The sequence below is a fragment of the Trachemys scripta genome, chromosome 10 (assembly GCF_013100865.1).
Source record: "Trachemys scripta elegans isolate TJP31775 chromosome 10, CAS_Tse_1.0, whole genome shotgun sequence".
Classification (NCBI taxonomy): domain Eukaryota; kingdom Metazoa; phylum Chordata; order Testudines; family Emydidae; genus Trachemys; species Trachemys scripta.
Window position 1 is genome coordinate 17,125,907 of NC_048307.1, and position 13,572 is coordinate 17,139,478.

The window sequence follows — 13,572 nt, forward strand, 5'->3', positions numbered from 1 at the left end:
AACGCCACTCTTGATGGGACATCCGCCGCAAGGATATTTACAATGGGGTCCTGCACCTCCACTATCTCCTCCGTCTGTAGGTCCATATTACGGGCCATCCTACGTAACAGGTCCTGATGAGCCCGAAGATCTATTGGGGGTGGACCTGTGCACGACGTGCCCGCCACTGCCTCATCCGGAGAGGAAGAGGAAGATGCCTCTGGTGGTAAGGGATCCAAGGGAGGATCCTGGTCTCCCTGTTCCTGGGTCGGAGCATCACCTGCCCTTGGGTCCGGGACGTCAGGTGGTGCAGACACGGAGGCCTCCATGCCCCCTGGAGGAGGGCGAGAGATGGTGGACTCTGGGGCCCTTGTATCAGAGTGACCCGAGCGAGAGGTTGAAGTTATTGGAGCCCCTTGCGCCTGATGGTACGCCCACGGGGTCCAGAACGACCAGTGAGATGGGCCATGAGCAGGGTCCTCTGCCACCTCTTGCCAATGGCCTATATCTTGCTCCCCGGCTTGCCCCTGAGGGGGGTATGCCGATCTTGATAAGTCCTCAGAGGAGCGAGACACCGATCTCGATGGCCATGGTGGTGCCGACTGCGCCGAGACGAATCCCGTGGGATACGGTGCCGTACGGTGCCGGTCTGGAGATGTTCTATCTCTACGCGGTGCCGGCGAGCGGTGCAGAGATCGCGATCGGTGCCGATGACCTCGGCGGTGCCGGGAGTCGGATCTGGATCGAGACGATGACCTGGAGTAGGCCCGGTGCCGGGAGCGGCCTCTCGACGTCGAGCGTCGATCGTACCGGTGCCGAGAACTACGTCTCGACGTTGATCGGTGCCGACGATCATAGCGGTGCCGAGACGTAGAGTGGTGCCGCGATGATCTTGGCCGCGAGTACGACCGGTGCCGAGGTGATATCCGGCGCCGGGACTGCGAGCGGCGTGGGGACCTGCTTCGGGACCTGGACCGGTGCCGTGGTTCCAGCCCCTGCAATGGAGGGCGCATCAAGGCAGGTTTCCCCCTAGATTGGACCGGACGAGTCAACGGTGCCGACGGTGCCGGTGGTTGGGGCGGTGCCGGCTCCGTGAGGGCGATCAAGTCTCTCGCCGTCGCGAAGGTCTCTGGTGTCGACGGGAGGCACTGTATCACCGCCGGTCGCGGTGGTGACTCTGTCTGCACCAGACTCAACGGCTTCGGAGCCGGAGTCGACGGTGCTGGAGGCACCTGTTTTCGGTGCTCCACAGGTGGACGCGGCTCTACCCCCGGCACCGGGGGAGCCGGCGTCTTCGGCACTGAGGTCCCCGTCTTATGGGATTTTTTATGTCCCGGGGATAATGAACGGCGCCGAGGCACTTGCTGTGAGTGCGGTGCCGATGAGGTCCGGTGCCGTGGAGGCTTGTCCAACGTGGTCGGCATGGTCGGTGCCGCCGGGGCACTGCGCACCGAGGTGCTAGGTGCCGGGGCCTGACGCACTGATGGAGCGTCTGGGCTAAGTGCCGCCTCCATAAGGAGTTGCCGGAGCCGAAAGTCCCGCTCCTTCTTGGTCCTCGGTCTGAAGGCCTTACAGATCTTGCACTTATCTGTTTGATGGGACTCTCCCAGGCACTTCAGACACGAGTCGTGCGGGTCACTCGTTGGCATAGGCTTAGCGCAGGAGGCGCACTGTTTGAAGCCGGGAGCCTTGGGCATGAGCCCGGCCACGCGGCCGGGGGAAAAAGGGGGAGACAACCCCCTTAATCCCCTTTAACTATATAACAAGTATTAACAAAGTGAATAACCAACTATTTAACTATAAACAACTAGAACTATAACTATAACTGTGAATAACTGGATAAGCTAGGGAGACTGGAGAACAGCTACGCCGCGCTCCACAGTTCCAACGACCGTCAGGGGCGGTAAGAAGGAACTGAGGGGGCGCCGGGTCGGCTGGGGTATATATTCAGCGCCATGAAGGCGCCACTCTAGGGGGCTCCACAGCCGACCCGCCGGTGTTGCTAGGGTAGAAAATTCTCCGACGATCGTGCACGCGGCGCGCGCACACCTAATGGAATGGATATGAGCAAGCACTCGAAGAAGAAACTATTTTCCTTGCATACTGACAAAACAACATGAGAAATGAAAGCTTAGAATGAACAGTCAGTCTAGTCACTACTGATGCACCATATTTAATTGGTGCTAGAGAAGCTTTTAACCGTTATTAACTGCAGTTTTATTTTTATTTTTTAAATATTGCAGTGGAAAGTAAATACATGCGGAGCAAAAACACGAGCGACGTAATTTTAGAGCTCATGGGTTCAAACATTTTACACAGCCACAGACTTGATACAAAAAACTATCCCTTTTTTAAATACCTGTGGCTTTTGTTCCATGGCAAATATCTATTTTATCAGTAATGCCAGCAGGCCTCATCTGAAATCAAGGCCCCACAGTGCTACGTGCAGTATGTGCCGGCCCTACCTGAAATCAAGGCTCCATTCTGTGAGGTGCAGTATGGACGTACACACACAGCCACTGCACTACAGAGTGTACACTAGAAACCTACATAAGCTGACTACAGAACAAGGAGATCTGATTCAGTCATTTGTCATACATAGGGTTGCCCACTTTCTAAATCGCACAAAACGGAACACCCTTGCCCCACCCCCTTCCCTGAGGCTCCGCCCCCAGCCCTTCTCCGAGGACCCTCCCTCAGCTCACTCCATCCCCTCCCTCCATTGCTTGCTCTTCCCCACCTTCTCTCACTTTCACCAGGCTGGGGCAGGGAGTTGGGGTGCGGGAGAGGGTGAGGACTCCAACTGGGGGGTGTGGGCTCTGGGTTGGGGCCAGGGATGAGGGTTTTGGGGTGCAGAAGGGGGCTCAGGGATGGGGCAGAGGGTTGGGTTGTGGGCTCTGGGAGGAGTTAGGGTACGGGAGGGGGTTAGGGTTGCCAACTTTCTATTCGCACAAAACCGAGCACCCTTGCGCCGCCCCTCCTCTGAGGCCTCACCCCCTGCTCACTCCACCACCGCCACTCCCCCGTCCCTCACTCATTCATTTTCACCGGCCTGGCTCAGGGGGTTGGGTTGTAAGAGGGGGTGAGGGCTCCAGCAGGGGCTGGAGATGAGGGATTTGGGGTGCAGAAGGGTGCTCCGGGCTCAGACTGAGGGGTTCGGAGAGCAGGAGGGGGATCAGGGATGGGGATTGGGGAGCGGGGGGAGGTGAGGGCTCTGGCTGGGGGTGCTGGCTCTGGGGTGGGGTTGGGGATGAGGGGTTTGGGGTGCAGGAAGGGGCTTCAGGCTGGGATCGAGGGGTTCAGAGGGCGGGAAGGGGATCAGGGGTTGTGGCACCAGAAGGGATCAGGTGCACACTCCGGGCAGTGCGTACCTTAGGTGGCTCCTGGAAGCAACGGCACATCGTCCCTCTGACTCCTATGGAGAGGCGTGACCAGGCGGCTCTGCGTGCTGCCCCATCCCCAGGTGCCACCCCTGTAGCTCCCGTTGGCCACATTTTCCGGCCAATGGGAGCTATGGAGCCGGTGCTCGGGGCCGGGGCAGCATGTGGAGCTCCCGTGGCCACCCCTGCACCTAGGAACCAGACATGCCAGCCGCTTCCAGGAGCCACACAGAGCCAGAGCAGGCAGGGAGCCTGCCTTAGTCCCGCTGCACCACCAACCAGACTATTAATGGCCCGGTTAGCAATGCTGAACGGAACCGCCAGGGTCCCTTTTCAACCAGGCATTCCGGTCAAAAACCAGACACCTGGCAACCCTAGTCATACAATGTATGCAATCAGTCAATATGGCAGAAGACACGTTATTTCACTTTGCTGACGAAAAGCAGTTTGTCTTATTTCTATAGATGTTTATTTTGTTGGGTTGTTTAAATTATGATCTAGGCCTTAACTCTGCAGCATCGGCCCTGGATGTCTGCAAAAACTGGAAATTCTGCAGCAGCAAATAAATTAAAAAAACTTGGTTATTTTAAATAAATTCAGATAGCAAGTTTTTGATGCTATGTATTTTGATATTACATATAATTTTTTACTATCACCAAAATGTACATCTTTGAACGTGCCGTGGATTTCGAAAACTGCACTGTAGAAATTGCTAGGGATGAAAAAGGAACTTTGCAATTGGGAAAAGGACAGTTGTAGCTTTTGAGACACTGGAATATACCAGAGGTGGGGGATTTGTTTTAAATGCAAATAGGAAACCTCTCTTCTTTCTTCCTTTGTTGTGGGACAGGTACAGGTGACTTGAAAAACAATAGTTTTGGGAAGACTGGAAGACCTGGACTTCTAATTCCATACCTCAGCAATCTGCAATAAGTAAGGCTAAGATTTTGGCATGATTATTTTTAGTAAGTCACAGACAGGTCACAGGCAATAAACAAAAATTAATGGAAGCCCGTGACCTGTCTGACTTTTACTAAAAATAATCATGACAAAATGGGGAGTTGCCGGGGGATCCAGCGCTCATGGCTGCTGTGGCTCCAGGGGGCCCTGCCAAGGCTCAGAGCTCTGGCCCACCTGCGGCAGCTGAGAGCTCTGGGGCCCCCACTGGCAGACAGCTCCAGCCACACAGCCCCAGGGCTGAAGCAAAAAATATCATGGAAGTCTCTGGAAGTCATGGATTCTGTGATATAATCGTAGCCTTAGCAATAAGCAACTAGTGCCTCTAATTATCTACCCACTAGTATTTACCAGTACATTCAATGATGGCTACAGTGCATTAGCTGGATGTTTCAGTTACAAGCTGAAGTGAGCAGCAGCCAAATAGTTAATGCTGATATTTAAATTGCCATTACTAGGTTTCAGAATTAACACATTGATACCCTTGTGATTTCACATCTCTTCAAGCTATTGTGTCAGGCTGCTTGTTTGCATGCAGGAAAGTAATACTGTATTGATTTACATTCAGTTCATGTTTGGTACAAACTTTGCAAATATCAAGAAAACCTAGATTCTCCAGCATAATTCCTCAGTGGCATGAGGTGTATGTGTGACAAATTCCACAGCCAAGAACAACGGGAATCACAGGGCTCAGATTCTGAAGCGGTGAATTGATAAAGTGCCAAAAAACATTCTGTATTGGAAGAAGCATGCTGGGTAAATACTAGCATTAACAGGTTCTAATGTGTGATTATCTAAACCAGAATATAGGCCTCTTTGGTATAAACACATTTTAACACCTGGATACATTTTATACTATGTGCTTCTTGCAGATGGCAGGAAAACTGTTCCAGCACATGAAGTCAGTACTCCCCATTGAGTTAATACTCAAGTGCCCACCATTTTGCATCACAGGCACCGGAAACTCTTAATTGCCAGTGCACTAGGGCCCTGGATCTTATGACAATTTCATTTAGTAGTTAGATGAATGGCTGAAGAAAATCCACTAAGTCCAGATGAAAGATTCCATATTCATTGTACTTGCTACTGCTTTCATTTGAATGGTATTTGCACCCAGTCAAGCATGAAAGCTATTTCACTGAAAGCTGAACTCATTTCAGAAATCCACCAGCATCTTTAATGCAACAAAAAAGCAGCTGCAAGAAGATAGTCCCATGTTTGTTGATGTAGAATGAGATTAAAGATTCTCAGCAAGTCTTGGCCAGTCCTCTTTGGCTGTGTATATCCAGCATCATCCTCTTTCATGTCACAATTCTCTACTGACTACATAATAATCTGTATGCACTTATTTACGATCTGCAGGAAAGAAGGCATGGAAAGCTGTACTGAGGGAATAATGAACTGCTGCCATTGTTGATTTTAATTTTCTTCCTCAGCAAAATCTAGGTATTTCTAATAAATCAAATCTCCAAGAGAATTAAAAAAAATCTAATGTCCCCCAGACATCCTTCACAATCATTCCGACAGCTTCTGAGCCCCAGTTCTGTTTCTTTGTACAAGCACTCCAAGAAATCCATATAACAACCATGGTGCTGCTGTCTAGAAACAGAAATGTAGTTATTTTTCCCTAGGGCAACTTCACGTAGCATTTTTCATTTGATGATATCATAGGACTTTACAAACATTTAAATTTCAGAACATCCCCAAGAGATAGGTATGTGTTATTCTGACTCTTTTATAAATTCACTTTCTTAGGGAGTCTAAAAGAGACTAAGAAGATCTTCACTACAGTCTGGTGTCCCATATTGGCTCAACTGTAGACTTCCTGCTAGGCTGCTACATCTTGTCACGGATGGTGACTTTATCTTGGTAGCCCATCCACCAGAAGAACTCAAGTAATTATTTTAGATCTGCCTTTGTTTGAGAATCAGCATATCATCAGAAGGAAGCACAGACTTAGAGCAGGGGACCAAAAGTCAAGATATCTGGGTTCTGTTCCAAGTTCTGCTACAAACTCACCACACTTTCAAACATTTTAATCACTCTGTGCCTCACGTTCATGGTTCCAGCTATACAATGAAAAAATAAATAAATATATAACTGCCAGAGTGAGATCTTAGAGTTTAGGTGTAAAAACCACAAACAATTACAATCCACAAAGGACACTCTTCTCTGACTATATTTTAGCCTTTTTCTGCAGCACACTACATTTGCAGCATCTTTTTTTTATCGCTGTCAGAATCAGAATTTTTATAACTGATCACAACTTTTAAAATGTTCTTTCAGAGAAGCCAACCCTTCCTAAATGGGTATTTAGAAAGTAGGAAGCAGAAAACCAGTGCAGATATCGCTGAAAGAGGAAACTGGGCCTCTCTTTTCCTTTGCATGGATCCTGAAATAGGATTTAAACTTTGCTGTCACTAACTGCATCTCTCCTCTTTAGTGAAAGTCTATTATGCCTCAGTGTTGTCCAAAGTGTCAGAGTCAGAGACCTGTAAGTCCAATGACTGGAAATCATCCAATGCATGGAAAGGTTTTTTTGCTAGTTGTTCCACCTTCCCTGTTATGATTTAAGAAGATAGAACTACCACATCCAAACACAGCTGCATTTACAAAAAATATGTTTTGTTTTTAAATGCCTGGAAAATACGACTTTTTCCCTTCTCCTCCAGCATTATGTCTCCACTATAATGATTCAGATTCTAGTAGGGGAATATTTGTTTCTATATCCCACAAAATGACAATGAGCTTCTAAACCCACCATCTGTTTATGGTTAGACTGTCATAGTAGCACATATGAAAAGAGGAAGCAGGGCCTCTCCAACAGAGGGATGGCCATAAAGGCCTCATCCTTCTTCCAATGAGGTCAATGGTAAAATTCCATCCCTTCAACTGGAATAGAACTGGTCCCATCATGATCACAAAGAGTTAAAGCCTCAGTTAAAGATGGCTGTGAGCATCCCCTCTCACATTTTTCCCACCTTAAAAAGAGATAACTTCAGCCAAACTAGCCTACCCCAAGCAACTGGGTGAGGGGCAGCCTCCCTCTGTTTCTACATCTTGCAAGATTAGCATGATACAAGGAATTTAGCAGGATGAGGCAAAAGTTGGAGAACATCTGAAAGAACTATTGTGTAGTTGATGCAACCACAAAATTTTAACTGTGTCGAAGTATGCAATGCACACAGTCTTTGGTGCACTGCAGGGGCTAAAACACTTACTGATTAAAACAGAATCAGAACAAAACTTACCTCATTTTTAGGGCAAGTATCTCCATATGGGACATGTTTTTCCTTAGTGCTGACAGTGGCACTACTTGATACATTCAACAATGTTAACAGACCTGTTTTGGTTATTTGTTATAATTAGAATAATCTGAGGTTTGCCACTATGAAATCTCAAGATACATCGGTAGTTTTTAAATGGTGATTCCCACAATAGATACTACCACTTGAACCTGCTTTCATAAATATATGGATTTAAGTCTCTCTCCTGTAAAACTGGCAACAGTGTTTGCATAATAGATTATTTTATCAGATGTGTCCCCACATGCTTGAATTTTAGAGCAGGACTGAGCTTTAGAGCTGTTAAATAATATATGCATGCAAAGTGTTGATAAGCCTAAGCTATGTTGACAGTTCAAACAACAAGAAAGACCCTCTAAACATATAAATGCAAATAGTTTTAACAAATTCTAAAAGTTTTGATAGAGATTCATCTGAAAAATTCTATTTACTTCTACTGGGAACTGCACTAACTAGTCAGTTGTATAATTATTCAGGCTGATTCACCCATCTAAAAATTTTCTTTGAAAAGAAAAAAAAAATTATTGCTGTTCTTATAAACTTGTTCTTTGATCTTAAAAAGAGGGGCCACTTGTTTCACTTTCTCCTTTTTGTCTCCTTCACTATATATCATAGAATTAATCAGGATTAACTACAAGAAATATTTAATTTTTCTAATGAGTTGTAAGTTCTTAAAGTACAAATCCAAACAGAATTCAGCCCTCAGGATGATCTTCAAAAAAATAAAAGATGAAACATAAATGCTAAAAAGCTAAAATCCAAAGCTAACAGAACCCAAAAGGCTATTCCAGTAGAGGGAGAGTTGGAAGTTTAAAAGAAGTGACCAGCGGATGCTCCTATTGGGTGGCTGATGCTGTATCTTGTCAAATAATAAGTGGCATATTGGTAAATGTCATTTTCTTCTTCCATCTCCACATTGCCACAATGCAGTAATCCTGGAGGTATGGACAGTCTGCAGAGAAAGCCTTCACAAAGGCAGCTGGCAGGAAATCCCCAAGCTGTGGGAAAGTGTGTCCACAAAACAAAATTCTTCACCTACGCATACCCAGCTATGCTCAAGTTCACGTCTGGATTTTAAACAAACAAGCCTATCTTAGCAACCTCTCTGTCCTGCTTTTACTGCAGCAGTGTGTGGAATTCACACTACAGTAGGCTTACACTAGCACTAGCAGCACACAGTCTTTCAGGCATAGCACTAGGAAGTTATGGAGCCAATAGAACAGACAGGCCAACAAATTGGAGATAAGAGGGATCAGAATGCAAGACCCGGGGATATGGAGTGGAGTTACAAAAGCACAGAGGTAACATCCAAGGTTGAAGCTAGCCAGGAGGTGTCTCAGAAAAATAAAAACAGAGAAGAGTAGAGGGTCAAAGATAAAGCCTTGAGGCTCCTCATAGCAAAAGATGAGGGATAATATAAAGCCTTCCTCAGCAGTTATAATAGTTAGAGAGAAGTGTGCTAAAGACACTCTCCTTATGCTAAGAGCACCTCCTTTCACAATGATAAGGTGTGCTGGGTTGAGTTTATAGCTCAAAAGGTAACTGATTATGATCTATATTTTTCCTGAGACAGGTCAGTTAGTTATAACACAGTCTTTTCACAACAGAATAGACCCCAAAGTTGGATTCTTGGCCCTTTTAGGTGCTATTTCAGCCTTTTTGTAAACACTGGAATCCCACTTAATGTACCTGATAAACTTAAATAGAAAACAAATTATTTTAACCTCTTTGGTAAAGTATGTGAGGGTCATGTATGACAACATATCTATTGCACAAATTCAACAATTAAGGAATCTATTGGTGAAATAGTGAGGATAAAAATAAACAATGATTAAGGCTGCGAGTCTGTCACTGAGGTCACAGATTCTGTGACTTTCCGGGACCTCCGTGACTTCTGCAGCTGCTGGTGCAGCTGGCCTCAGGGGCTGCCGGAGCAGCAGCAGTCCCAGGGACTGCCCAGGAGGCCTTCGAAGCGTAGGTCCCTGGGGCCTCAGAGCAGCGGGCGGCTGGGGACAGTCAGCCCTCGCCGTCAGTGCAGGGACTAGCCATCAGGCCCTGAAACCCACCCAGAGCAGTGGTGTCCCAGGGGCCCCAAGTGCAGCAGCACCCCCGGGTCCCAGGAGCTGCTACGTTTTAGTCAGGGGTATTTAGAGTAAAAGTCATGCACTGGTCGTGGGCTGTGAATTTTTATTTATTGCTCGTAATCTGTCCATGACTTTTACTAAAAATACCCATGACTAAATCTTAGCCTTAACTATGACCCTTTGGGGTGAGAGAAAAGAGGGAAGACAGTGAGAACATTTTGAAGAACTTCTGAATTGGTATGAGATCTTACAGAGTTGGATCATCCCTGTACTAATGTAACAGCCACTGTCTTAGCAGACACTGGGGACTGAACCACGGACTTCTAGAACTAAAAGGATGAGTCTCTACAGCTTGCATCAAAGATCCAGACTCTCCAACTGTGAGCTGAATCAGACTTGCATCATCTGTGATGTCTTATGTTCTTATGAGCACAGAGGAGGACGTACCACTCTCTGACAAGTATCTTGCAATAAGATACTATTATTTAAAACAAATACACGGAGGACTCTTAACAAAATGTTTGACGAGGTCCATTGAAGAAAGCCAGTTTGGAGTCCCAGGATTTGCACAAATAAAGCTTGAAACAAGTAGATTAAATATAAATGCTCTTTGTGGAATATTGTTTTATTTTAAGTATGGCCTGGATACCTGCTTAGCAACCCAAATGATCTTTTATGGTCATACTAGACTGTAGTACACAGATATGTGTAGGAGAATAATCCATGGTATAAGCTTATTGTTTCAATTTTAATCAGCTAGCATTTACACTGGCAAGTCACTGATACAATGCAATAGGGGAACTGTATAGATGTAATGCTGTAGAGCATAGAACCCACAATAACCCACACAGTTTACCTTTGTCTACGTGGTAGATATAGGTCTCCTGAGTCATTGCAGAGAGTAGATGCAAAACATTGGTGTAAATCCGAACTTTGTCATCACTATTATCCTCCCATGTATAATCCTGGATCACATTGAGCAGTCCTCGCACCAGAAACAACACTCCCTGTTCTGGATGGTCCTAAAGAACAAACAAGAGACAGACTAATAATCAGCGAGAGGTTTGAGTTTTTGGTTTTTAAAGTGCAGCAACATCTCTGTGACAGCAAAATACAATATAATTAAAACCATCAATGACTTCTCTGAAGTGTGCTTCCTAGCAAATCCATTTAAAACACATTCTAAGAGAAAATTATAACATCTTTTTGACCCATAATAATCAACCTGGTCTAGGCAGCCGCAGCAGACAAGCTTTGAAATCCTTTGCTTTCTAATCTGAGGGGGAGGCAAACAAAATTAGCTGTCAACTTCTTAACAGCTGAACTTCCAAAATTACACACTCTAGTTAGATTTTTGTTTTAACTCTTATTATTTCAGTAAACTACAAAAACAAGTATATTACTCATGTAATTATGAGTCTTAGAAGAAAATATACATTGGGAAGGCACCAAAGCTACAGAATGGCAATGGCCTTTTAATATTAAAAGAAATAATTAGAAGCACACCAACTTTTAGAAACAGTTCATTCTTCTTAAGAGTAGTTTCAACACTGCACCAACCTCAAAATGAGCTGGGATGTGGTGGTGTTACATATCAGTGTAGTAAGATGAGGCCCTGAAACAAACTCTTGTGTCAGAGGCCCAGTCTGAGGCCTGAAGCCTGAACCAAAGTACTTCCAGGTATTGTTAAACAAAAGCTGGGCTGTGAGCCAGAGGCAGGCCTCACTCACAGAAGTTGGCGAGAAGAGGGTTGTTAGAAGCAGGTGCATTCACATATAAGTGCTAATAAGAGGAACTTGTGCCAAGATGACATCAGAACACTCCACAGACATAACAAGGAACAGGCAGATGCATCTTAAAGACAGGGTCAAAAGGACAGAATGATGGATAGATCTGTTTGTTTGAACCAACATGATCAAAGGGGAGACAGCACCCTAATGAGCCAAGGGGCTGTACTTCAATACGTCAGTAGGGATGAATAAGCTGTCCTGTAACTGTATAAAAGTAGGTCCCGGAGTGCGCATCTTTGTCCAGCCTCGGGGGCAGTGGAGTGTCCCACCACTGACTGAGCTGTGTCCATTGCCAGGGGGCACAAATTCGCAGTATGTCCTGTAGAGTCTATAGGAAACTATTACTGTGCTTCGTTTGACAATAAACCTGGCTCAGGTTCCTTCGTACCTTACTGTGGTCTTTGGGGGTTCTCTTGGGGTTTGCTGTGTCAGCTATCTGCGCAGAGCTGGGGCAGCACACAGAGGGAACACACACACAGCCGACTGTTATCATCATCATCGAACAAGAGCAGAGCACCACAACGGTAGCTACTAACAACAATCAGCACCTCTAGGACAGCCACATGGTAATAGGAGAGTTCCTCCATGGAGTGAGTGGACAGGAGAGGACAGCAGGGACAGGATAGAGGCATTGGGGGATGGAAGCAGGGAAAACGATAGTCCCTGGAATCCCTGCCTCTCACTGAACCTTTCAGCACAGGCAGATCTAAAGGTGGGACCTGCCCTCCCTTCATTGCCAATTACTGCCATAGGCCAGGACACTTCATGACCATTTTCCCAAGTGAGAATTTAATTCTGAAGTTACCTCTCTTCAGTGCCGCATCTGCACAACGGAGGCACAACAAACTACTGGCTAGCCACTCCTCTCTCTCACTCCATATTCAATACAATGCACTCCCTCAAATGCAAGGCTCGAGCCGGGAGACACCATGGCTTCTGGGAGAGCACAAGGAGCAAACAAAGAAAGCATCTTGGCCAACAACACTGCGTGATATTGCTGCACATGTGGGTAGAGTGGGAAGGGGGAATGAGGGCAGCGGAGAACAGGAGAAAAAAACCCTGTTCCACTGTGGAGGGAAAGACATTTTTTTTTAAGACAATAAAGGGAGAGAAGGGCCAAAAAAAACAGTAAGACAAAAGTCATGACATGATACTAGGTGGCCCACATTTAAGGTTGCAACTGAGTTTCCACTCTGAGCCCAATTTTAACCCAAACGAAGGAATGTCAGCCTCAGAAATGGTAAGTTAGGTATGGGCCCCAAGGGAGACTTGCTTAGTAAATGGGTTTTTTATCCTGGCTATAACATGGGTGGTTTCTATCAGTGTTTAAAGTGCTATCATTTTCATAGTAAAAATGGAACTTCTGAATTTCTTCACTTAGGTTTCATCGTTAGATCTTTATCATTAATTTAAGTTTGTTTCTTATCTTTCAGTAATTGCTAATGTTCAGAAGGAACTTTCTTATATCTGCATGTAAAATACGCCTCTGGGTTAAAACTTGGAAAGGAATGCAATTGTAATTTTTTGTAAAAATCTGTCTACTTCTTCAAAAAGGAAAATTATGACCACGGGCAGTTCCTAATTATTATCCCCAACTTGAAAACACCACCAGTTAAAAATGATACTACCTCTAAGGTTAAACTCATTCATAACAATGGACAGTAGTAAATAATAGTCAAAGCTCTGCATTGTTTTTCTGTTGTTGGTGTACATCCGGATCTTACAAAAACGTTGATGTACATTACAGAGACAACACGGGTGAGGTAATAGCTTTCATTGGACGAACTTCAGTTGGTGAAAGAGACAAGCTTTGGAGCGTACACAGAGCTCTTCTTCAAATCTACATTATGTTTAGTAGCGAAACAATCTTTTCTGGCAACCTACTAACCCTTGCACCCAGAGCCGGCTCTGGCTTTTTGGCCACCCCAAACACAAAAAACCCCCAAAAAACCCGGGGGCGGCCAGAATGGCAAAGCAAAAAAAAAAACAACCTGCGGCGCGGCCGGAGCCAGGGTGCAGGGGGACTCCCTGCGCTGCAGATGTGCCCCGGCTAGCGGGGGGGGGGGGGAAGGGGGGG

At 45.9% G+C, this 13,572-nt stretch overlaps 1 protein-coding gene across 1 annotated transcript in view; it reads right to left on the reverse strand.

Moving 5' to 3' along the window:
* VPS35L (VPS35 endosomal protein sorting factor like) overlaps positions 1 to 13,572 on the reverse strand; it is a gene marked incomplete at its 5' end in the record, with an annotated part of 109,885 nt that overhangs the window by 23,689 nt on the left and 72,624 nt on the right. Inside the window, 1 exon segment of the mRNA XM_034783166.1 lies at positions 10,562 to 10,727. Within this exon segment, the coding sequence (XP_034639057.1) occupies positions 10,562 to 10,727 (166 nt within the window).